Source organism: Ailuropoda melanoleuca, chromosome 13 (assembly GCF_002007445.2).
Source record: "Ailuropoda melanoleuca isolate Jingjing chromosome 13, ASM200744v2, whole genome shotgun sequence".
Taxonomy (NCBI): Eukaryota; Metazoa; Chordata; class Mammalia; order Carnivora; family Ursidae; genus Ailuropoda; species Ailuropoda melanoleuca.
The window spans coordinates 39,742,869-39,766,367 of record NC_048230.1 but is presented as its reverse complement, the minus strand read 5'-3'; the positions used below and the strand labels follow the sequence as shown (position 1 = coordinate 39,766,367).

At 54.0% G+C, this 23,499-nt stretch overlaps 4 protein-coding genes across 9 annotated transcripts in view; 2 read left to right on the top strand and 2 right to left on the bottom strand.

Moving 5' to 3' along the window:
- Nucleotides 1-79: 79 nt before the first annotated feature.
- MIF4GD (MIF4G domain containing) lies at nt 80-3,994 on the top strand. Its single transcript, XM_034641149.1, has 6 exons — nt 80-232; nt 1,135-1,267; nt 2,086-2,195; nt 2,375-2,530; nt 2,621-2,713; nt 3,241-3,994. Exons 2-6 carry the CDS (start codon nt 1,180-1,182, stop codon nt 3,466-3,468), a joined length of 675 nt encoding a protein of 224 aa, XP_034497040.1. The 5' UTR covers nt 80-232; nt 1,135-1,179; the 3' UTR covers nt 3,469-3,994.
- MRPS7 (mitochondrial ribosomal protein S7) lies at nt 3,898-7,573 on the bottom strand. Its single transcript, XM_002919842.4, has 5 exons — nt 7,359-7,573; nt 6,635-6,826; nt 6,454-6,517; nt 5,350-5,517; nt 3,898-4,502 (listed from the first exon to the last, which is right to left on the bottom strand). The coding sequence occupies exons 1-5, from the start codon at nt 7,535-7,537 to the stop codon at nt 4,281-4,283; spliced, it is 825 nt and encodes a 274-aa protein (XP_002919888.3). The 5' UTR covers nt 7,538-7,573; the 3' UTR covers nt 3,898-4,280.
- An 80-nt stretch (nt 7,574-7,653) lies between these two features.
- GGA3 (golgi associated, gamma adaptin ear containing, ARF binding protein 3) lies at nt 7,654-23,242 on the top strand. Of its 5 annotated transcripts, XR_004619776.1 has the most exons (18): nt 7,654-7,791; nt 13,560-13,644; nt 13,770-13,845; nt 15,197-15,295; nt 15,946-16,069; nt 16,313-16,416; nt 16,552-16,632; nt 16,977-17,114; nt 17,660-17,741; nt 17,853-17,969; nt 18,246-18,494; nt 18,857-18,927; nt 19,208-19,527; nt 19,746-19,966; nt 20,250-20,419; nt 20,592-20,702; nt 20,899-21,763; nt 23,102-23,242. XR_004619776.1 is itself a non-coding variant. In XM_034641139.1 (17 exons), the coding sequence occupies exons 1-17, from the start codon at nt 7,752-7,754 to the stop codon at nt 21,007-21,009; spliced, it is 2,199 nt and encodes a 732-aa protein (XP_034497030.1). In that variant the 5' UTR covers nt 7,654-7,751; the 3' UTR covers nt 21,010-22,646. The 5 variants fall into 5 exon arrangements, 4 of the variants coding, with proteins under 4 accessions (XP_034497030.1, XP_034497031.1, XP_034497032.1 ...); XM_034641139.1 differs by lacking the exon at nt 23,102-23,242 and having other exon boundaries at nt 20,899-22,646; XM_034641140.1 differs by lacking the exons at nt 16,552-16,632; nt 23,102-23,242 and having other exon boundaries at nt 20,899-22,646.
- NUP85 (nucleoporin 85) overlaps nt 22,854-23,499 on the bottom strand; it is a 32,319-nt gene continuing 31,673 nt past the window's right edge. For both annotated transcript variants that reach the window (XM_034641143.1, XM_019800305.2), the window contains one exon: nt 22,854-23,230. In XM_034641143.1, coding sequence (XP_034497034.1) covers nt 23,132-23,230 — 99 coding nt within the window. In that variant the 3' untranslated portion in view covers nt 22,854-23,131. The remainder of the gene's footprint in view (nt 23,231-23,499) is intronic.

Sequence of the window (23,499 nt, the reverse complement as noted above, 5' to 3'; positions counted from 1 at the left end):
TCGGGAGCACGGGCGGTAAGGACAGCGTCGCAGGGGCTCCGGCAGGTGGCGCTGGCGAGACGGCCCCGCCCCTCCCGAGTCTGACCCCGCCCCGGCGCCGCGCTCGGAAATGACCTCAGCGGCGGCGAGGCCGGGCGGGTCGCTCCAGCTCTACGGCGCGGCGAACGGGGGGCGCGCGCACCATGCCCGCCGATTGGCCTCCGGGCACGCGGGCGCGGCGCTGGCCCGGCAGGTGGGTCCCGGCGCTCTCACCGCGCAGCCTCTCCCGCCCGCGGGGCCCGGAAGGGCGTTCCGGGCTTGGGAAAGCTGCCGGGCTCTGGAGATCCCCGAGGTCGTCTTTTGACCAGGGGGGAGGCACCGCGTCCGGAGAGGGGGCTCCAACAGGGACTGCTTCTGGGAGACGCGTCATCCCGCTCCCCTCTTCTTTAAGAGGAAGGTTCCAGAAGGGAGCTCAGGAGTTAGGAGTCCTGAGTTGGCAAGACCGGGTTTCTGCCGCTCGGGAGGCCAGTTTTACCAGTCCGTCCCGGGGAGAAGTTGGCCAGGACAGGAGCTGTTCGGGCCCCGCACCCACCCACACAGGCCTGGGCGAGAGCTGGAGGGGCGGGTGTGGGGACTGAGAAGGACTCTAACTAAAGCCGAGGGAGGGTTCGGGTGGGGTCAGGGGATTGGAACCCTGCTGGGACAGACGTGCCCGGAGCCCCCAGCCTTGTCACTCGCCGGAAGTCGTCCTGGGCCAGCAGCTTCCCGGCCGGTTTACATAGGCAGGACAAGTGTCTGATATGCCCCTGTCCACACCCCCAACGCAGCTCACTGCACCCCAACCTTAGTATCAGCAGAGGCCATCCCTGCCTCCTGTGGAGACTGGCCGGCGGCACGTTCACTTTCACCTCTCTACTGTCGTGTAATCCCGGAAGCTCCAGAGGTTCCTAACCCGAGCAGCAGGTGCCTGGCTGGTGCCCAGCCTCCACCAGAAGCCAAGTTTGCCGGGCCCTTAGCCAACCACCCAAGGCAATGGACTGTCCGGGAGCACCTGTCCCAAGCGCTGGCCAGCCGTGGCCCGGGCCCGCAGGACTAGAAACCCTGGTCCCACGCTGCACACCTGAGGCCTCTCCCTTCCCCTCTCCTCCTCCCCAGGTGCTGTCATTAGTCCCATCTCAGTAAAGAGCTGCGGGGGGCTAAATGGTCATGGGGGATCCTGGTAGAGAGGAGTATAAAATCCAGTCTTTTGATGCAGAGACTCAGCAGCTGCTGAAGACGGCACTCAAAGGTGAGCGTGGGAGCCCCGCTGAGCTGCAGAGAAGGGGCCAAGGGGATGGGCCTGGAGGCCTGAGCCTTAGCCCGAGGGTGCCCAACCCTGTCCCTTTGCTTTCTGAGTATAGGCATCAGCAACATCCCTCTCGGACTGGAGGGCAAGCCACATGTAGGCCGGTAATGGGAAGTATGAATCATAGCATTACCTTTCGGGCAGTAAAGCCATCTTCTGAGAGCGGGCTGGAGCACAGAACGGAATTCGTGTCTCTTGTGCCCTTGCACTGGACCCGGCCTCTGCACTGCCACACGGGCTGTCGAATGTGCAGAGCTGGCTGACTCGGGACAGGTGATGGAGCATTCTGCTGGCAGAGCAGCTGCACTAGTTGTCCTGAAGCAGTGCTGTCTGCAGCGCACAGGACAGTTCGACTCCGCTAACAATTAGTAATGCCTGTCACATGCCAAGCTAAGCCTGTGGGGAGGACCCGCCTCACCGGCCCTTGTCAGGGATTCATGTGTGTGTATTGTAAGGACACTTTCTTCCATGAGATTACTGTCAAATACATCGTTATTCAGTACTCCTTCCACAACCCAGTGCCAGGAAATGTGTGCCCTAAAAAACTAGCGTTCTTTGATTAATCTCTAAAGGCCACAGATCCCGGCCAGTCCCCCAGGGGAGCTGCTCCAGCATGGGGCTACTTCTCCCAGTATTTTCTGGTCTTTTGAAATGTAAGCCTATCACGGGAGTGTTCTGTAAACATCTCAAATCCTTAGAAGCAAGTGGAAACAAATGGGGTAATTCAGCAGCTCTAGACTCCCCACTGATCTCTATCCTAGATCCAGGTGCCGTGGACTTGGAAAAGGTGGCCAATGTGATTGTGGACCATTCTCTGCAGGACTGTGTTTTCAGCAAAGAAGCAGGACGCATGTGCTATGCCATCATTCAGGTGGGCCGGGACTGGTAGAGAAGCGGGGAGATGCTTTGGGAAAGGCTGCAGGAGAGGGCAGGAGGCCTGGCCAGTAGGGCAGAACTGGAGAGTCAGACGGGAGGTCCTCAGCCACAGAAGCTTGGGTGGGGGTCGCCATGGCACCGCCCCTGGCTCACCGTCCTTTCCCTGGCTCACAGGCCGAGAGCAAGCAAGCAGGCCAGAGTGTCTTCCGGCGGGGACTCCTCAACCGGCTGCAGCAGGAGTACCAGGCTCGGGAGCAGTTGCGAGCCCGGTCCCTGCAGGGCTGGGTCTGCTACGTCACCTTTATCTGCAATGTCTTTGACTACCTGAGGGTAAGGCCCCAGCAGCCACCCTGGGCAGCAGAGACAGCCCGCCTCCTTCAGCCGCTCAGCCAGTGCTGTGGCCCCGCTCTCCCCCCACAGGTGAACAACATGCCCATGATGGCCTTGGTGAACCCTGTGTACGATTGCCTCTTCCGGCTGGCCCATCCTGACAGTCTGAGCAAGGAGGAGGAGGTGGGTGACCGGGTTCAGACAGCTGTGGAGGGAGCTGGTCCCTGGCTCAGCTCAGAATACCAGCCTGCAGTCCATGGAGGTGTCCGAGCGCATCACTTCCCAGGGCAGGAGCCTGGTGGGGCTATTCAAGGCCTCTCTCAGTACCAGGACAAGCTGCCAGGCTTGGAATTTATTCAGAACAGAGAGCAGCCCAAACCTACAGGCTCAGAGGCTTTCTTCCCAGTAGGAAAGCCGACCTGTGATAGGAATCTAGCTGTGGATACAGATGGCCCAGAAACGCTATCAGGCAGGGGCGGGAAGGTTGGGTTAAGTGGCAGCTTGGAGACAGGCCCCGCATCCAGCCTGGCCCACCAGACCTTAGGCAAGTCCTGAACGTGTCTCCTTTCACGTATAATTGGCGAACACCCACCAGGTGCTGTGAGCAGGACAGGAGGAAACAAGCGTGCAGGCTAAGCGAGGCTCGCCGCTAGTGCTCCGTGAACGGTTGCTGTGTGCGCCCTGGGGTCACCTCCCACTGCCGCCTGCAGGTGGACTGCCTGGTGCTGCAGCTGCACCGTGTCGGGGAGCAGCTGGAGAAGATGAACCGACAGCGCATGGATGAGCTCTTTGTCCTGATCCGGGACGGGTTCCTGCTCCCGAGCGGCCTCAGCTCCCTGGCCCAGCTGCTGCTGCTGGAGATCATCGAATTCCGGGCAGCCGGCTGGAAGACGACCCCCGCTGCCCACAAGTATTACTACAGCGAGCTCTCCGACTAGGCCCCGGCTCAGGCTCCTCACCAGCAGCACCGGCCTCTCACCTACCCAGCTCCCTGCCTCTCCCAAAGACCATCCCTTCCAGACCTTCAACAGCTCCTGAGAGGTTTCCCACTCACACGGTGCTCCTGCCCTGAGCACCTTCCCTCCCAGATTCGGGGACCAGGGAAGACACCAAACAGACCTCCCACCATCCCATCAGTCTCTCCCCCATCACCTCTAGCCTGGGCCAGGCAGAGAAAGGCAGCTTCTAACACCCACTGCACTGTGTAACCACGGTGCAACAGCCATCCTGGTGCCTCACTTTCCCCATCTGTAAAATGGATACCCACAGCTACTGGTGGGATACTTTGGGATATCAAGGGGCAGAGCACAAGTCACACCAAAAACTGTTTTTTATACATTTTGTACAAGGACCACTTTGGAAACAAATGCATTTCCAGTCGATTTTAGTAAATGGCAGTACCACCTCACATGCGACACCAGTTCAGGGCGAGAATTTTCTAATAAACCTTTTCTAATATTAAAACTGCCTCCTTTCATATCCCCCAAAGTTGTACCCCGAATTGAGGAAGAGAGGCTGGATGGACCCTAAGTTCCTGGGGGAAATCCAAATTGATACGTGCCCTCTTTATAAGGAGATGGGCAAGAAAAGCAAGTTCTAGCCCCCAAAGAAAGGACTAACAAGCAATAAATATGTTGCTCCCCCCTTATGAGGCCTTCGTGCCCTTAAAAAGGAACTACTTAACCCACAAGGGTGTTCCGCTGTGCCAGAGGCTTCCCTGATTTCTTGCAGCAGAACCCCCGCCCTCCCTCTACCACCAGCGGTAGTGGGCCAGCGCGCGGTTGGCCTCGGCCATCTTGTGCATGTCGTGCTTCTTCTTGACCACAGGGCCCTGGTTGTGAAACGCCTCCAGCAGCTCATGTGACAACTTCTCCGGCATCAGCATCCGCCGGTGCTTCTTCTCCCTGCACTCAGTAATCATCCACTTCATGGCCAAGAAGCGACGCCGCCGGTCGGGAAGTGGCACAGGGACCTGGACAGGACAAGACACGGGCAAGTTAGTCCAAGACTTTATCGGGGCGGCAGCCTCCTTCCTCTCTGAGCGCTAAGGCACAGCCACAGGTTCCCTCTAGGCCAGCTCTGACAACGCGCCTGAGGGGCCTGGCTTCTCCTCTGAGTCCCCCTACCCCTGAGTGACCTCACATAGAGGCATTTATTGAGCAGACGCTCATTGGGCACAGACCTCTCTCCCCTCTGAATGGAAGCTCAGCCAGGCTGATATGAGTATCAAATGGGAAAAGCCCCATCAAGCTGGGGTGACTTACCAACTCAGATCAGGGGTGCCTAAAAACAAGACCCTCTTGTCCAGAATAATTTGCTAGACCACCCCTATATGCCAGTACCACGCCAGACCCTAGGGACACAGACATTAATGAGAGTCACCACCCTTATGAAGTTTATATTTAAAAAGCAGGAGCCGAGAACACTGGCTTATGACAATGACACAGAATTAAATACTAGGATAGAGCCTCATTCAGATCAAGAAATGGCAACGAAACACCAGTTCTGGGTCAAGACTACTCTAGACACTGGCATACAAAGATGAGTTAGACACAGTCCCTCGCCACGAGAAGCTGACAACTTATAACACAGCATCGTGGACAGAACGGGGGAGGGGAGTGTCCAGAAAAGGTAATCTGGATACTTCTTTGCTCTCTTCCCTTTCCATTCTCTGCCTGTGAGTTCTACACTACGACTCAAGATGAGCAGATCATAACAGAACCTAGTCTGGGCTCCCCCACTCCCAAGCGCTCCCCACCCCACTGCTACCAGCTTGTTCCATGGGTGGGGAGCCCTGCTTTCTGGCCCTGACCGCTCACCTGGTAGAAATGGCCACCTCTGAGGATGGGCACCAGCCCTATCACAGGCTCACAGTTTTTCAGTGCTTGGTGGAAGATGGTGTAGGGGTTGCGTTCGATGGTTGCCTGTTCCTCGGCAGAAGCAGCATGGTACTTCTCAAACTGCTTTCTTTTCACAGCTTCGAGAGTCTGCAAAGGGATACATTGGAAGATGCTGCCCCAGGCTCCCTAAAGGGTTTATCCAGCTGAACTCTTAGCTGGCCCTGTACTCCTCCGTCATCCTGTTCTACAACAGTGTGGCCCCTCTCTCAGCACTTCTAAGGCAAAGTTCTTTTTTTTTTTTTTTAATTTTTTTATTATTTATTTATTAGACAGAAATAGAGACAGCCAGCGAGAGAGGGAACACAAGCAGGGGGAGTGGGAGAGGAAGAAGCAGGCTCCCAGCAGAGGAGCCTGATGTGGGGCTCGATCCCATAACGCCAGGATCACGCCCTGAGCCGAAGGCAGACGCTTAACCGCTGTGCCACCCAGGCGTTAAGGCAAAGTTCTTAAATGCCTCCCTCTTTCCTGGAGGAGGACCAGGGCAGTAGACGGAGGTTTGTGACGGGGGGAGTGAATGGTGGTTGCTCAATCTTTCAGGACTTCATTACAGCCTCCACACGTATACACGGGGGTCATTTTTTTCTTTCCCAAAAAATTTTATTTGAAAGAGTAAGTGTGAGCACCAGTTGGCGGACAGAGGCACAGGGAGAAGCAGACTCCCCGCTGAGCAGGGAGCCTGACGCAGGGCTTGATCCCAAGACCCTGGGATCATGACCTAAGCCGAAGGTAGACGCTTAACTGAACCCCCCAGGTGCCCCGGAGAAGGTAATTCCTTTTTTTTTTTTTTTTCTTGTTAAGTAGGCTCCACGCCCAGCGTGGAGCCCAACATGAGGCTCAAATTCACGACCCTGAGACCAAGACCTGGGCTGAGATCAAGAGTTGGACGCTTAACCACCCAGGCACCTCATACAACAGGGAAGGTAATCCTAATAGCAGGTATACCAACCTGTTCTTTTTTACGCTAAACTGAAAGAGCCACGTACAAAGGTATAAGCAAGCAGGCAGGAGAGCCGTGCTGTTTACCTGCGTCACGAGGGATCTGGCCAGTACTTTGTTTCCTCCTTTCATCATCATGTTCGTGAATTTACTTCAAGGAGAAAAGCAAATTGTTTAGATTTCCCAGGCTGCATCACAGAATCCTTACTGTAGACCCTCCCTGGTATAGTCCCAGTCCGTGGAACAAAAGTGTGTGCTTCCATCTAACCTGATCATGGGGTCTTCAAACACAGAGCTTGTTTTCGCTGCTGGGGCAGCTTTGATAAGCTGAGTCTTCCTGAGTTCCTGTTCATACTTCTCCTCCTCAGTCAGCTCGGCCAAGGGCTTGCGGTAATACTCCTTGTCAATCTGTGGATCCCTGTATTCAGGACCATAGCGGCTCCACCTCACCTGGGTTAGGCTAAGAGGGGGAAAGAGGAAGAGGCCGACAAAAACTGATTCCACAAGTGAAAACGCTTGACTTAACAATGGGCATGTTTGTCAACCCGCCCACAAGTGAGAGAGGCACTGAGACCGCTAGGCAAACCTGAACGCAATAATTCTCGCTCTTGTCCTAAGAGATGGGTGGGCCTCCCCCAAACCGAAAGTCTCCTCCTCGTCAAGTGCCAACGGTAAGGCGAGGTTCCTGAACCTCAGGACAGGCGCCCCGCCTAAGCATCTCCGCCCCCCCCACACACAACAGAAAATCCCAGCTCTGAGCTCTTTGATAAGACCGCGCTTTCAGCTTAGACTCAGAACCCCGTCGGCGGGGGACAATCATTAAGCCTTCACATTGGCTCGAAGTCACGCAGCCACACAGAGGTTTGGACCGAGGTTATCCTGGCCCCCAGGCTCTCTCCAGGTTCCCGCGCGATCTGCCTATGACCCTTCCTTCCCTGCAGGTCTCTCTGTGACGTCCCAAGCGGCACCCCAGATTCCTGGCGCCCTCTCACCCTGGAAGCCGCGGGACAACACTCCGCAGGCCCAGCGCCAGGACCGACCACCCTCGCGCAGCCTTCCCCACGGGGGCAGCCATCTTGGCTGGCCACGAGGACCACAGGCAGGCTGCCCTCGGCGTGCCTGAACGGGAGACCGGAAAAAGGCTCCGCAGGGTCCTAAATCTGTGCGTCATTCCATTAATCCGGGCGTTAAGAGTCTCTCACTCCGAGGTCCAAAGACATGAGTCAAAAGGAAACATTCAGCGTCTCATTATCCGCCACACTCTGACCCGACCCTCGGCGGCTGGACTCTCTCATCTCAAGGCCCCATGCAGGCCCCGCCCCGGCTCGTCTCTCACAGGTTCTCGCGAGTTTTGAGGGCGCGGGGCCGGCCCGGGCGGCTGCAATATGGCGGAGGCGGAAGGGGAGAGCCTGGAGTCCTGGCTGAGTGAGTAGCCGCGGCCGCTTCTGTCTGTCCTCGAGCCCCCTCTCCGCCCCATTCCGTCCCCCTCCGCTCCCAGGGGCTCGCGGCGGCGTCGCCTGGCAGCCCGCGCCTGGCCTCGCCCTGGCCTCGAGCATTCCGCGATCACGCCCCTTCCCCAGCTGGGCGTCCAGGCCCCCGCCCGGCGCCTCCTCCCACTTCTGCGCGCGGCGGCGTGAGCTCGGGTCCGCTGCGGGCCCCAGGGGCTCCGGGAAAGCGGCAGCCAAGTGCTTCCGGCTGACATGGCATCGGCGATTTGGGGAGATTGTGGTGGGGCCGCGCGCCGCCGAGACTCCGGGACCCCTGGCCTCAGTTTTAGTCGAAGGGAAAAGCTGCGGATTTGGGCTGAAACTCCGGGAGCAGTGGGTACCGCTGAGCGTACACACACAGCTTCAGAATTGCGACCATCTATTTGAGAAGTAGCCGTCTCGCGCAGACAGAATGTTCGAAGTGAGAAGAATCCAAAAAGGGATAAAGAACAGCTCTGCCTTTTTCCTGCAGTGTCCAAATATCGGTGATGTCCGTGTTGGGGACACACACACTTGAACATCTTAACGAGTCATTCGTAGTTAACATACTCTGAGCAAAGCTGAGGAGCACAGCCTAGTGCTGTAGTTATAGCGGCCTTTTGCTTTAATCGTTAATTCATGTTGCTGTTAAGGAAGTATGGGTTGACCTTGTTAGCACGTAGTACCCTGCTGAAGAGTTAATAAGTTTACATTCCTATGGGTTTGGAAGAAGTCCCTGGAGGCCTCTTTAAATGAAGACAAAAATTGGGCAGAGTGATAAGACAGGATGCCTAGAGATTGCCTTTTGCAAGATCTCTTATTTACTAGAACCTGCAGGCTGTTGGAGATGATGGCTGTTTCCTCCAATGGCCTCACCTTTTTTAATAAGAAACCCCCTTCAAGTGGTTGAACCTAGGTTACGTTTGCAAAATCTGCAGTTGCAGGCAAGTCACAAAGTCCTCTGTATATAGGGAACTGTTCTCCAAGGAGCTCGGAGTGCTCCAAAGACATTCATTTAACTCATTTATCAAGTGTCCTAAGGAAGCAGGTACTACCGTCGCAATTTCACAAAAAAAGAACTCCCTGGCTGTAATCAAACCACTTGCCCAGAGCCATCCAACCGGGTACAACTATGTTGGAATTGATTTGATTCATAGATACTAATGGGGACGTTGGAGTAATTTGACCTAAGTGGAGTTTAATAGGCTGGGTTTAGAGTTATATTTTGAAATAGGAGAGGGACTTGTTTTTGAGGGAGAGTGGATGTGGTGAGTGGGGGATTGGGGTGGTATCTGTAGACACTAGAGCTGAGACTGGCCGTTGATCTTTCCCATTAGTTAGAGTGACATTAGGGGCGGTGCTAAGATTCTTTCCATTCTTTTTTTCTTTCTTTCTTTCAAGATTCCATTCTTATCCGTTGTTCACCTTCGCAGTTATTATGACTTATTGGTGTGAACTTTATCAGTTGAATGAACCAGTGTTTGGGGTATAGCACTTTCTTAGTGTAGGTCCTTATCACTCCATGGTTTGCCACAATTTTTATGGAAGCCTTTGCTGGGCCCAGTGCCTCAAGTTTCTACCCACCTCCCCTCCGTCCACTCTGCATTCTGCTCCCAGAAGAGCACTTCTATGTAATGAGGTCGTTCCACTGCTGCACACCTACTGCCGCCTCTTTGTGGCTTCCTGAGAGTCTCCTTGCTGTGCTAAGTCAGTGTGCTTGTCCCCCAGCACACACTGCTCTCCTTCCCTGGAAGCCCTGTTCCCCTTTGCTCAACTAAATGCTTTAAAACCCATCCCAGATTCTCCTTTCCCACGGACTGTCTCTTGACCACTTCAGCCTTCTCTGAAGTCCTCTCGGCTCAATCCATCATAACGAATACCTGCTATGTGAGGTATCATGAAAATTAAGTTCCAGCTGTCTTTGCCTTCAGTTTGATAGAGGTGATGCTGGGGTGGATAAAGCATTCTTAAAAAGATGCAGATACAGGGCGAGAGCTGTAAATGCTCACATGCAGTTTCTTTAGGAAATCGGGGGTAAGTGGAATGGAAAGATGATTCTCTTAGTGAGGAGGTAGCCTTCGAGCCAGGCCTCGAAAGCCCAGAAGACTGGGAAAATTGGCTGAGAAAACACTAGATAGTGATGTAAATAGAGCAAACCATGTTTGGGGCATACAGGAACAGGTGTTTGGCTGGTTCAGGCAGGGAGCCCCTGTAGGAGTGTGATGGGAGACAAGGATTGGTTCTAACTTCCCAATTCTGGAAAACCTTGAATTCCAGCCCAAGAAGTTTAAATTCCGCTAGTTATCAGGTCCGCGTTCTTGCTGTACCTGGTGAAATCAGTGTTTTAGGAAGATCAGTATAGGGGTTTTATATAGGATGCCAAGGAGCAGAAATTCCGGAAGCAGGTGAAGAAAGGAGATTGGGTGGGGGCAGGGGTAAGAAAGGGAGAGATTTCAAAAGACATTGACAAGAAAGGGACCCTGGGTTGCTGGAAGTGGGTGAGAAGGAAGGAGTCAGCAATGGCGGTTCAAATCCAGATTCCTGGGCTTGGGGGCAGAGCGAGGTTTGAATGATGGCAGCATTTATAGAAATGGGGAAGTCAGGAGGGAGAAGTAATGAGTTTGTTTTTAAGCTCATTTCTGTACAAATTACATAATTACACTCTAAGCCTTTGCTCTGGTTTCGCACAAGTTGCACCAGAAGAGCATAAGCTCTCCAAGGGTAGGCTTTGAGTCTTGGACTCTTCCTGTAGTCCCTCCATGGCCTAGCATGCTGTGTACTTTGTTTTCTTTAAGTTCTATTATTATTTTTTTTTTTTTAAAGATTTTTTATTTGTTTATTCGACAGAGATAGAGACAGCCAGTGAGAGAGGGAACACAAGCAGGGGGAGTGGGAGAGGAAGAAGCAGGCTCCCAGTGGAGGAGCCTGATGTGGGGCTCGATCCCATAACGCCGGGATCACGCCCTGAGCCGAAGGCAGATGCTTAACCGCTGTGCCACCCAGGCGCCCCTTTTTTTTATTTTTATTTTTTTTTTTTAAGTTCTATTATTGATTGTTTGAATAGTATCGTACTGTGTAGTTGACCTCTGTACTTAATTTTCTGTGGGTGCTTAACAAAGACTTGGTGACAAAGTCTGTCTTATTTCAAGGCCCTAGCACCGAAGGATGACTCTTGATTTCTTTTCCATTCTGTGTTCTTGCCTCTGCTAATCTCTAAGTCATGGGATACGTAGAATCTGTCGTCTGTGAAATGTCTGAGCCGTGTTGGGGTTGGGTAGCCAGTACTGCCGCTACTGGAACCATCCCTACTTGACCTTTTGAGACCCCAACACAGTCAAAGCTAGTGATAGAAGCTGAAAATGAGAGTAGGGAATCTAGAGGCACAGACACACAAGAGAATAAGGCTTTCAAGAGAGACCTGAAAATAGAAATCTTGAGTCAGAGTAGAGCCCAGAGCTAGTTCTAGAAGGTGGGGCTTACAGGGGAGGCTATGGTGTCACCTCTGTGCCAGGCGATGGAACATGTTGAGTGGGTGGAAAGTTGTGTGCATCTGCAGGAGGGAGGCAGTGGACAGATGGAGAGATTGAGTTACCTGGAATTATCCCCAGAACTTCCCTCCGGTTCCTAAGGGTGCTTGTGGGCTGGAGATGCTCAGAACCGGGACTGGCCATTGCTGAACCCAGGGCTCTTTGTGTCCACGTGTAGGCCGAGAGCTCCCTGCAGGGTTGCAGTAGGAAGGTCTATCAAGGTGAAAGGAAGTGGGACTCTAGAGAAGTTGAGCACAAGTGAGGAGGAAGTGGCCATATTCCTGGGAGCAGAAGCGCTATCGGAATTCCGAGAGGCCTGGGAGAGCACGCTTGGTGCGTGCCCATTGCTCCTGTGCATGCGGGGGCAGGCGCATCCGGCTGTGCTCTGTACTGTGCTTTTCGGGTTGTGAAGAGTGCAGGCGAGCCGTGACTGTTACACCACGAGGTGTGTGACTCTTAATAATAGCAGCAATGGGAGGGTGATGGCCCCTCAGATGGTCTTATTTTGTATCCTTCAGCCTCTTGATGTCATGTGAGAACTTTATCTCAAATGGTAGGGATTAGTGACAAAACCACGCTAACACCTGAGAAGATAGCAGACAAAATTAATGGGAGAAACATGGGGCTTCTGGAAGGTGAGAGCTTGTGGGTCACTGGGGCAATAAATAGCCACTCTTGATAGAATTAATCTTACTTCCCTTCTAGCCTGACATTTTAAAGGGCCTGCTAATTCTCTTTTCAAGATTGAGGACAGACATTTTCCTTTTCCTCCAAATAGGAACCTAAACCGTCAGAATCTTCTTGTAGTCTGAGCGGAAACACTGCAGGCCTTCCCTCTGCCTCAGGGTGGCATCTGCTGACTTCTTGGGCCTCAGAGCCCCGTGGGGGTGGGGAGGATGCTGGGAGCCCTTGTTAGGATTTGTTCATGGAGCTAGTGATTTTAATGTTAGGAAAAAGGAAGTTAAGAAAACACAGTTATGAGAAATCAGAATTCAGGAACTTCTGACAACACCCCTTGTATGGAGGGTCTTTTTTAAGGTTCTGTTGCTCTACTCTTGGCGCGGGGGGAAATCTGCAGGAGCGTGGGTATTTAAAAAGGATATACGCCTTCAGCCTTCCACTTGTCTTGTGAACCTGAAGCCCTAAATTTAGCAAACAGCTTGAGAGTGTTTTCTGGAAGAGGCAGACTCCCAAGATGTGAATCAGAGATGGGAACACGTTTAACCACCCCCAGCGGGGGCCAGCCTCTTTAGCACAGGTTCTGGGGATAACAGGGGAAAGAGGACCCACACCAGGTAATAGGAGACTTGACAGTTAGCACCTGGATTATAAGCTCTCAGTGGTCCCCTGAGAACTCTCCAACACTTGCCTTTGTCCTTAATCATAGGAGACCTTTTAAACCTGGGGGTGCCAAATGCTTCAGTTCAGATTCTGTGCCTGCAGTCCCACAGACAGCACAATGACTGGTGCTTAGTAGGTCCACAGTAGATATTAGTTTAACTTAAAAGGTGCAATTTAAAAAACACTGAAAGCAGGGGGTGCCTGCATGGCTCAGTGGGTTAAGCGACCTGCTCTTGTTTACAGCTCAGGTGGCTCCCCACTGGGCTCCCCACTGGGTGTGGAGCCTTCTTGGGATTCTCTCGCTCCCTTTCACCATCCTCCCCGACTTCCCTTCCCTCCCTTTCCTTCTCCCTCCCCCTCTCCCTCTAAGAAAATAAAAAACATTTAAAGCATTAAGAAAAGTTAGGTCTTGAAAAAATTTTTGAAGGGTATGTAGGAAATAAGTTTCCTAAGTATGTATATTTTTTAACCAAGTATCACCTGGCTTCAGTTTCTGTAGGAAACACTTCTTGATCATCCTTATTTGCTTAATAACTTATTTTTATATAACTAGAGTTATTTATACTTAATTGGTTACATTAAACATTTTCATGGGTGTCTTTTAAGATTTTTATTCTGTTTATTATTATTTGTCCTATTGATCGTGGTCTGCTCTAAGCTTCACAAGGCTGAGAATTTGTTTTTCCCTTTCATTTGTGACTTTCAAAATACTAAACTGACCTGTTGAGGGTTCTCCAACAGAGAAGAAATTTGGAAACAAACTTAGCTTCACATCAGTGCCTAAAAATTGTTGGACAGCCTTCCATTATGTCCTCCTTGCTCTTTATAACAATTGTCCTCCACTTTGCTCTGTCCCAAGATAAGGCCACCAATCCTTCCAACCGCCAGGAGGACTGGGAATACATAATTGGCTTCTGTGATCAGATCAACAAAGAGCTTGAAGGGTGAGTCTCATAGCTATTGGGGGGCAGGCGGGAGAGAGTTGACTGGAGAAGTCGAAACTGGCCAGGGAGGGCCAGCCACATAGCCCCAGGGTCATGGCTGAAAGCGTGGTCTGCTTGTCTCACAGGCCGCAGATTGCCGTCCGACTGCTGGCCCATAAGATCCAGTCTCCGCAGGAATGGGAGGCGGTCCAGGCCCTGACGGTAGGTTTCCCTCTGATGGCAGGTTTGAATGAGCCCAGGCCTTTCCTTGTGTGCCCACGGGGTTCTCTGAGGTTTTCAGGGCTCACGTCCTACGGCAGCTGAAAGCCCTTGATACTAGGAATGGTCGGAACGTGCTCCATAAACTGCCCCGCAAATGTGTGTGCCCTGTACCTGACCCCGAGGTGGCAGGGAGGCCCGGAGTGCAGTCCGTGCCCGCACGGCCACCAGTCCCGTGGGCGAGGCCGAGTGGCTGAGCGGGGAAGCCAGAGGCCGGGGCCCTGAGCCCAGGGTGGAGCTCAGAGGCGGCTTCTTGGAGAGGTGCTGACGGAGCTGTCTTGTCGGTTCAAAGAGTTGCCCAACTAAAGAAAAGTGTGGCGAGTGTAATTTGTTCTGTAGCTAAAAGTAATGCTAGTTCCTACTGAGGGCATCACGCCGACCGGCGGATCTTAGTGTTTATTCAGACTGAGGATTCAGAGCGTAGCCGCGTTCCGAGGACTCCCAGGTTCTCCCGACTTCATTCAGGTCGTGGGAGGGGCGCTCAGATGGCCCACGTACACGCCTCTGTTGTGTTCACTGTCGAGTGAAAGCCTTAAAACAGTGGTTCTCAGTGGGGGTGGTTTTGCTCCCTAGGGGACACTTGGCAGTGTCTGGAGACACTTCTGGTTGTCTCATGTCATGGGGTGCCGCTAGCGTCTGGGGGTAGAGGCCAGGGATGTTGCTAGACATCTAATATACAGGACAGACTTCCACAACAAAGAGTGCCTGGCCCAGGATGTCAGTAGTGGCACAGGTGAAAAACCCAGCTTGACAGAGTCGGAAGCCAAGGAAGGGGACACGGGGGTGGAGCACATCTCGGCATACACTCCAGGCACCAGGGCCACAGGCAGCACAGAAAACTTAGGGCAGTTTCGTGTGCCCCAGAAGGAAAATCGAGGGGAGCAGGAGGAGGGGAAAGATCATATCGTCAAAAATGAAGACCGTTTAAACATCATCTCCCATCTCCCCACAGTGTGGATCATCTGGTAGAAAGAGCTCGGACCCTGAGTCAGAGAAACTGTATCTCTGGGCCTCATTTCCTCATCTAAACTCTGAGGGCAGAGTCTGGCAGGCAGCACCTTCTAGGACAGACACGCGCTTAGTATCTGGGTCTCAGTATTTCTTAGTTTAGTTCCTGTTCAGCTTCCCCAGAAGAGGTTTGCAGTTCGAGGGACAGGAGGTGTCCGTAATCCTGTTGCCGTGACGTTCCCGGGGGCTGTGCACACCACTGCCTGATCCGTTCCTTGCTGGGGTCAGTCGTCCCCGCGATCTGTGTGCAGGCTCCTGGCTGAGCGCCCCCGTCATGTGGCTGCAGGTGCTGGAGGCGTGCATGAAGAACTGCGGGAGGAGATTTCATAACGAAGTGGGAAAGTTCCGGTTTTTGAATGAGTTAATCAAAGTCGTCTCTCCGAAGGTCAGTCAGGGGCAGTCTCCTCATTCTAGGAACTCCTTTTATGTTCCTCCCCCTCTCCCAGCTTACTGGCTTCGTGGTGCAACCGCCATCTCCACAGAACTGTCTTTAGAGAGCTGTCCATGTCCTGACCTCAGGGACGGGCAGCCCTCTGATGGGCTCCTGGCCCGACTGTGAGAGGTGATGCGGCCACAGGTGCGCGCGTGCGCGGGAGGGCTCCTGGGGACAGCGGTCACTTGGGTCTGTCTTATGTGGATCTAAGGAGTTAGGCTCAGCTGCTCAGCTTCTGTGGCACACTGATGTGGCTTTTAAGCTCTGGGTGCCACTTAAAGGACAGGGAGCAATTTTTCATACTTAAGACATTCTCATTAATTCATTTGAGATAAAATGCCATTGTTTCTGGGAGATTGCGCGTGGAAACGCAGTGGCGGGCTCCCGGCTCCCTGCCTGACCACGGACTGTGTCCCTGAGAGAGCTTTGCCACGGGTGGTTTCCTCCCCTCCCCGAGCTGTGTCATAACACACCTAACACCGCTGGTTTGGGGTAGGTCTGGAGACTGGAGCTAACCTGTCACTGCTGTGAAGAGAGCTTTCCCATGGTCTCTGCCTCTGGACGGCAGTTATGAGGTTCTCCCATTTCCTTTTGCCTCTTAGTACCTGGGGGACAGGGTGTCTGAGAAAGTGAAGACCAAGGTTATTGAGCTGCTTTACAGCTGGACGTTGGCCCTGCCGGAAGAAACCAAGATCAAGGATGCTTACCACATGTTGAAGAGACAGGGTATGTGCGTACCTTCCCTCATCCTCAAAGCAGCCCCAAAGGCTGGCTAAGCCCAGGAAGAATGAGGGGGGTGTCTGCCATCCGTTCCTTCCTTCTGAGGACAATAAGGGCTCAGCTGCAGTTTGATGGGCTGACGCCTTGCAGGCCCACATCGCAGGAGTGGGCCCTGCCTTGCTGTGTGAGGAAGGGCAGCAAGGTGACCCCAGCATGAGCCAACACTCTGCCCTCTTGTGTTCCTGTCAGGCATCGTGCAGTCTGACCCACCGATCCCTGTGGACAGGACACTGATCCCCTCTCCACCACCTCGTCCCAAGAATCCTGTTTTTGATGATGAGGAGAAATCGAAGGTAAAGTGCACCCCAGCCGATAGCGTCCTCAGATGAGGTGGGGGCTCACTCCGTGCTGCGGAAGCTCTGGTTCCTCTGTGGTCTCCCCAGGTGGGGTGCTACCTTTCCCTTTCCCTTTGGTACCTCCTCTTTCAGCTTTTAGCCAAGTTGTTGAAAAGCAAAAACCCAGATGACCTACAAGAGGCCAACAAGCTCATCAAGTCCATGGTGAAGGAAGTAAGTGGGCCCCAGGCCTTGGGGTGGAGGAACCCGTGACCACAGAGCAAGAGTCTCTTCCCTTGGCACGAGGCCAGAGAGCGGGAGGCGCACTGGAGCATCTAGGGGAGAATGGGTTAGAGGCGCGAGCATGGATGGGGCCGGTTGAGGGGTGGGCAGGCCATTATTTTAAGAAAAACTAGATTGAGGCTGAGGCCTTCTGGTTCCTAAGAACCGTGCATTATAAGCAGCGTCTGCTCGGACTAGCGTCTGCTCATGTCTCCGGTGCAATCCTTGCTGTGGGGCGCTGGGGGCAGTGGGATGTGTCTAGTTAAGCTCTTTCTCCTGGATTGTCTTTGATGTAGGATGAGGCGCGGATCCAGAAGGTGACCAAGCGTCTGCACACTTTAGAAGAGGTGAATAACAACGTAAAGCTCCTCAATGAGATGTTGCTTCATTACAGCAAAGAGGACTCTTCAGAGGCGGATAAAGAGCTCATGAAGGTAGGTGCGTCCCCAGGAGAGCGGGGCTCCAGGAAAGGGAGCCGGCCTTTGCTCAGTACCTGCTGTTCCTTAGTAATCAGCATAGCGACCAGGTTTGGGGGCGGTACTCCCGTTTTACTCAGGCTCTGGCGAACCCACTCGGGACAGAAGAGCTGGGGGTACACCCAAATCCGGGTGGCTGCAGACCCACCTTCAGGGCTCACTTCTCTGCGCCCCGCCTTCTGCCTCTGGAACGTTTGGGCAGAGACCCACCGCATGCCCCTGATACTACACCTTAAGTCCTTGGTCACGTAGATACTCTGAATTCTGAGGCATGTGCCGGCCTCGGGGACGGGAAGGGACCTCCTTCCCCTGGTCCTAAGCACACGTCCTAGGTGACACAGCACGGTGAAGCTGGCAGCAGGAAGATGCGTGCTCGGAGCCCCATTCTGCCAGTGACTGACTGTGGCACTAGGGGAGCCCCTGACTTTCTGGACGCGGACACTGAACTAGATCATTGCCAGGGGACCTTGTAGCTCTCACTTTTAGGTCTGGGACTCTTTCAGGAGCTGTTTGATCGGTGTGAGAATAAGAGGCGGACGTTATTCAAACTAGCCAGTGAGACAGAGGACAATGACAATAGTTTGGGTGAGTCAGAAAGTAGTTGAAAGGATGACCCAGGAATTTGGATTTGGTGGGGGTGGGGGGGGCCAGGGGAGTGTCAGGGGCAGGAGTGAGAAGTACGTCTTTCTGCTCTAGGGGACATCCTCCAGGCCAGTGACAACCTCTCCCGGGTCATCAACTCTTACAAAACAGTTGTTGAAGGGCAGGTTGTGAATGGTGAGGTAGCCACCTCAGCCGTGCCAGATGCTGAAGGTAAAATGTTCTAGTTCCCCATTTTGGACCCATCCAGACCAGCCCTGGGCCCCACGGCGCAGCCATGAGCGCGTGACCTGCATGTCATCCCATGGGGCGCAAGGGGATTTGAAGCCCTTCCAAGTGCTCCTCCAGCTTCCCAGGGGCCAGGAGCTATGGATAGGGTTTTCTTTGCTTGCTTTTAGGCTGGAGGCTGTACTCAGCGTTCTGCTTTCTGCTGTGCAGCCATTAGAGTGGCCCCTGGTCATTCCTGTCCCCTTCCATTCGCCCATCCAGGAAACCACTCCAGGAACCAGGATACTCTCATCGACCTTGCTGAGTTGGACACACCAAGCAGCTCATCCTCGGTGTTGGCCCCAGCCCTTGCCCCTGCCCCACCGTCCTCTGGCATCCCTATCCTCCCTCCACCTCCGCAGACCTCGGGACCTGGGCGCAGCCACTCATCCAGCCAGGCCGAGGCTACCCCAGGACCCAACAGCACAAACAATGCCCTCTGCCTGCTGGATGAGGAGCTGCTCTGCTTGGGTGCGTCCTGGAGGAAGGCTCTAAAGGGCTTCTCCTGGTGGGACCAGCAGAGCAGAAGGGCCTGTGGAATTGGGAAGAGGGCCCAGGGATGCCCCATGTACTTAGCAGGGGTGGGGAAGGGGCTTCAGGTTTAGGGAGAGTCCAGTTCAGTGCCCTCAGGCTCCCAGGGCAGTGTAGACACAAGCTCCGGAGTGGACATGGACTGAGTGTCTTGCTCTGCCCCCGCTTTCCTGGAGGCCCCCTCACTGAATGGAAGGACTGAAGAGGATCTGTCCCTCTCTGGATATTGCCTGGGAAAATACCTTGTCCCCACCTGTCACCCTTTTGTCATATAACCTTTCCATCGTCTTCTCTGTTTTCAGGCCTCGCTGACCCAGCCCCCGTTGCTCCTCCCAAAGAGTCAACTGCGAACAGCCAGTGGCCCCTGTTCCAGGTAGGGACATCACTAAAAGCCTCAACCGGTTTCACGGACTTCCTCTGTTCCAGCTCTCATCCTCAGCTGTGGCTGGCTCGGTCCCTGCAGCACCGCCCCAGGTGCACTCAAGAATACTGATCCCGTCCAAGGGCGGGCCTGGGCCCTTCAGAGGGCTGCTGGTCCAGTGGGGTCCTAGTAGGGCCCCTGGCCAAGGGGACCAGAACTGGAGACCCAAAACCTGCCAGCTGCAACAGCTCCTCCCTGCTTTTTGCTCACTCACACTTTCCTCTCCTAACAGAACGAGCAGTCGGACCTGGACTTCTGCAGCCCCAAGCCTGGGAGTGCTGCCTGCAGCCCCTCAGACGGGCCTCTTGTCCCGCCTTCAGCACCTTCTGCAGGCAGCTCCCAGGCTCCGCTGCCTTCTCCTTTCCCGGCTCCTGTGCTCCCAGCCAGTGTTCCTGCCCCGCAAGCAGGCTCCTTCTTGTTCCCAACTGGACTGGCCCCAGCCTCTGCCCCAAAGACTGAGTCCACAGCCCTCGGGTACCATGGCTCAGCTTTGGGCGATAGCACCCTGCACCAGCTGGATGCCCTCGATCAGCTTCTTGAAGAGACGAGAGCGTAATGAGTGGGAGATGGGGAGGGTTGGGCCTGGTTTGGCAGAACCGGAGGCAGCTCCAGAGGGTCTGGGGATGTTTTTTTTGTCTACTGAGCTTGGAATCTGGAGATGGTGGATGGGGGGGTGGTAATAAGAACCAGCCGTGCCCTGGAGGACGTGTGAAGGGTTGGTCCAGCAGCTTCCCCTGGTCTCTAACTTGTCCCCCCTTTGTACCTCTTAGGACCTCAGGCCTGGTGAAACCCGTGTCTTCCATCTTCCCTGGGCCCACCACCTCCCCTCTGATCCCCACCGGCACCACTGCTAGGCCCCTCCTCCCCTTCTCCCCAGGGCCTGGCAGCCCTCTCTTCCAGCCACCTGCCTTCCAGTCCCAGGGCAGCCCCATGAAGGGGACAGAGCTCTCCCTGGCCAGTGTCCACGTTCCCCTGGAATCTATCAAGCCTAGTAGGTGTAGGAAGCTTGGGGTGGGAGGGGGAGCCCACCACTTATAGTGATATGGGGAGAGGGGCGGGCCCAGGCTCTCCTTGCCCGGGTCTCTAAGTGCCAAATGTGACCCGCTTTCCTGCTGTCTCAGCATCCAGTCATTGCTACTGTGCACTCTTGGGTGATTCTGGCAGATTCCCAGATTCTTTCAGGGAGCCTGCTGGCCACAGGGTCTCCCCACCCTCCCTCCCCTCAAGGCTCTGTGGGGTTTCTCCTTCCACACCCACCTGACCTCTTCTTACAGGCAGCGCCCTTCCTGTGACAGCCTACGATAAAAATGGCTTCCGCATCCTCTTCCACTTTGCCAAGGAGTGTCCGCCTGGACGGCCTGACGTGCTGGTGGTCGTGGTGTCCATGCTGAATACGGCTCCCTTGCCCATCAAGAGCATCGTGCTGCAGGCCGCAGTGCCAAAGGTACCCTGGCTTCCTAGGGCCTCTAGAGGCAGAGGTTGCCTTCTCTTGAACCCCCCAGTGTTGAGGGACCCCGAGGCCAATGGGCAACAGCACGTGTCCATCGTGATTCTGGTGGGCTCCCGCTCAAGGGCACCTGTCATCTCTCTTCAAAGCAGCTTCTCTTTCTCTTCAGTCAATGAAGGTGAAGTTACAGCCACCCTCTGGGACAGAGCTGTCTCCATTTAGCCCCATCCAGCCACCTGCAGCCATCACCCAGGTCATGCTGTTGGCCAATCCCCTGAAGGTGAGCTAGAACCGGGCTCTGAACTGAAGTCCTTGTTGCCCCTGATCAGTCCCCTCCACCTCCCCGTCCGAAGTACCAGGATACTGCAGCACTGTGTCCCTTCCCTGCCCGTGTTCAGTGGCTGAGGACGGGGTGCTAGGAGTGGCACAGAAAGGGGCCCAAAGTCGTGTCTTAACGTGCTGCCCCTCCGTCACAGGAGAAGGCGAGGCTTCGGTATAGGCTGACCTTCGCCCTGGGAGAGCAGCTGAGCACAGAGGTGGGCGAGGTGGACCAGTTCCCTCCCGTGGAGCAGTGGGGTAACCTATGACCCCAGAGGACAACGTGTCACCTCCACATTGAAGCCCAGGCAGGCTGCCGCGAGACAGGAGGGCTCCTTGGTCCACGTCCTGACTACAGTGCTTGGAGCCTGGATATGGAGCAGGGGCCCTGGGCATCACTGCTGGGAGCCAAGCTGCTGCTGTGATGCTCTCTTCCTTGGTCCCCTAAAAGGACCTGATTTTGATCTACCTGTGTGACTTGAAGTGGCCATGTACTGTCAGGGGTGGGGAGCGGCCCCAGACTCTGCACTATTGTCCTGTGAACATGGACCCAAGGTGGGAGCACGCTTTTCCCCTCATGCTGGCATCCTGATGCCATAAGGGCGGAGGTCTCTAAAGAGACTTGGGCCTCTCCCTCAAGGACCACATCCTCATCCCTAGAGGCCTCAGCCCCCCCCCCCATCACTACTCTACTCTGTGCTTCCCCTGCTGGCAGGCTCCTGCTCCCACCTCCAGGGAGGTAGGCAAAGCCCAGTGCCCAGTGCTCCTGAGTGGCCCTGGGCATAGGGTTGGTGTACTGCTGAGTCTCCAGCTCTGCTTTCCGTGGGCAGCAGCGTCCTGGAAAGGCCACCGGATGATGAGTTGTGTGCTTGTCTCCAGTGGTGGCAGGCTGTGTCCTATGGACATCTCAGCAGGATGTGGAACTAGCCTGTTTTAGAAATGGAACTTGGCCTTGTGGCAGTCAACACTAGGAACGTGAAAGAAAATGGAAGAGAACCAGTATTTCCCCTTCTCTGGAAGCAGGTACTCATAGCTTTCTGGGGAAAGTATGCCTCCTGCCTTGGGAACAGGCCATCCTACTCACTACCTCTTGCTTGGCATAAACTCTTCTGCCCTTCAAATCTCTGAAAGGGAGAACAACTCCCATCACCCTCTGCATCCTCCTGCTTGGGCCTCCCCCTCTTCCCGCCAGATGGCCTGTGGTGTGGCATATGTTTGGGAACTGGAGGCCTCAGGGTGAGGCAGATTGCACTAGACTTCTATCCTTACCTGCTGCCCAGGAACCTTGACCATCCCCAGCTGCTGAGGGGCACAGCCGGCAAGATGTGGGGTCTAGAGGTGGTGAGATTAGGGGCCATGCTTGAATCGAGTCACCAGACCCTATTGCTTCAATAGTGCTCAGCTCCAAAAAGCTTGTCCCAGTTGCTCCATCCACCAGGTACAACTGGGCCAAGGACTCTAGGCCTCACAGGGCAGCAGGCAAGTGAGAATCACCAGCTGAGGAAAGAGCACAGAGCTCAGCTGGATGGCACAGAGCCATCTCTGGGGAAAGGTGGCACAGACCACACTCCCTGATCCCTCCCTGCACTTTGCCACGTTTCCTTACTCTATCCCTTCCCCTCCATCTCTATCTAGCAAGCAGGTTTCACTGCTTCATTAGGACAGGTCAGAAGTGAATCAGTCTCACTACTTACGGAAGAAATCCAAGAGCTTTCCAGAGACCGGCTGCTTGCAGCCCTGGGAAGGATTGTGGGATTACCGTATGGAAATACATCTTTATAATAAGCTTTAGACATTAAAATTATCTGAGTGTTACTACTGAGGTCACTGCTTTGTGACAAATGGCTGTATACAATATACCAACTTTGCTGCATGTTAAATAAAATCATTTCTGCCCTACCTGGAATCCTAATACAGACACCATCCACCCCACTGTGGGCAAAGTGCCACTTAGGAATTCCAAATGTAGACAGTACACGGGCATCACCTGAGGTTTTTGTTGATGGATGTACAGGTTCTTGGACCTTTTCTAAAGGAAAAAATGGATAAATGTTCCAGTTGATTTTCTAAAGGCTAGATTTCAGAAGCATAAATAAACCACTGACCACTCTTGTTTGAGTTTCTAGTAGGAAGGAGGGCACTGCACTCACCATCCTAACTTCTAGGAGTGGCTTTTTTTCTTGGGAGACAGAAATCAGTTCCATCCAAGGAGAACATAACAAGCACTTTCTTAATTTCTACCATCTCAAGTTCACAGTAGAGATAGAGAAAACTCCCTACCTGGGCTCTAAGAACTTGCCTTCTACTTGGGGGGGGGGTGGATTTATTCTTTCAAAAATGTATATACATTGACATACAAAGGTGTCACGTTGAAGCAGCTCTCGGCTGGTCTCAGGAGCCTTCCAGTGAGCCTTCCTTTATAATCGCCCGGCCAAGATTCCGCGCAAGAGCAAGTCTCAGCATTTCCAACTTGGTGTTCTCGACATCCTCCTAAAAGCAAAGAGAGCCAGCATGAGGTACGGCAGGAAGCGTTCCTTCTTTATTAAAGCTCTGCAAAGGCTCTAGTCTGACCCAAAGGCACACCAAGGGCATTTAACATTTAGTAGTAGCTTCCAGCAAATGGTTGATACGAGAATTGCACGCAAAGGCCCACTGCGACCCAGCACTAGAAAAGTAGAGATCAGAACACCTAGAACCGCCCTGCTTCCTCCTAAAAGAGGTGTGTCAATTACAGGTTAAGAGAGAACTCAAGCACAAGT

Bases quoted from the DNA above. Each gene is read 5' to 3' on its own strand.
- MIF4GD (XM_034641149.1), top strand. From the start codon at position 1,180: ATGGTCATGGGGGATCCTGGTAGAGAGGAGTATAAAATCCAGTCTTTT. The intron at 2,196-2,374 runs GTGGGCCGGGAC...CCTGGCTCACAG, and splicing joins TGTGCTATGCCATCATTCAG to GCCGAGAGCAAGCAAGCAGG. The intron at 2,714-3,240 runs GTGGGTGACCGG...TGCCGCCTGCAG, and splicing joins GTCTGAGCAAGGAGGAGGAG to GTGGACTGCCTGGTGCTGCA.
- GGA3 (XM_034641139.1), top strand. From the start codon at position 7,752: ATGGCGGAGGCGGAAGGGGAGAGCCTGGAGTCCTGGCTGA. The intron at 19,528-19,745 runs GTAATGAGTGGG...TGTACCTCTTAG, and splicing joins CTTCTTGAAGAGACGAGAGC to GACCTCAGGCCTGGTGAAAC. The intron at 20,420-20,591 runs GTACCCTGGCTT...CTTTCTCTTCAG, and splicing joins TGCAGGCCGCAGTGCCAAAG to TCAATGAAGGTGAAGTTACA.
- MRPS7 (XM_002919842.4), bottom strand. From the start codon at position 7,537: ATGACGCACAGATTTAGGACCCTGCGGAGCCTTTTTCCGGTCTCCCGT. The intron at 6,827-7,358 runs GTGAGAGGGCGC...TCCCCCTCTTAG, and splicing joins GTTGTCCCGCGGCTTCCAGG to CCTAACCCAGGTGAGGTGGA. The intron at 6,518-6,634 runs GTTAGATGGAAG...TTCTCCTTGAAG, and splicing joins TTTGAAGACCCCATGATCAG to TAAATTCACGAACATGATGA.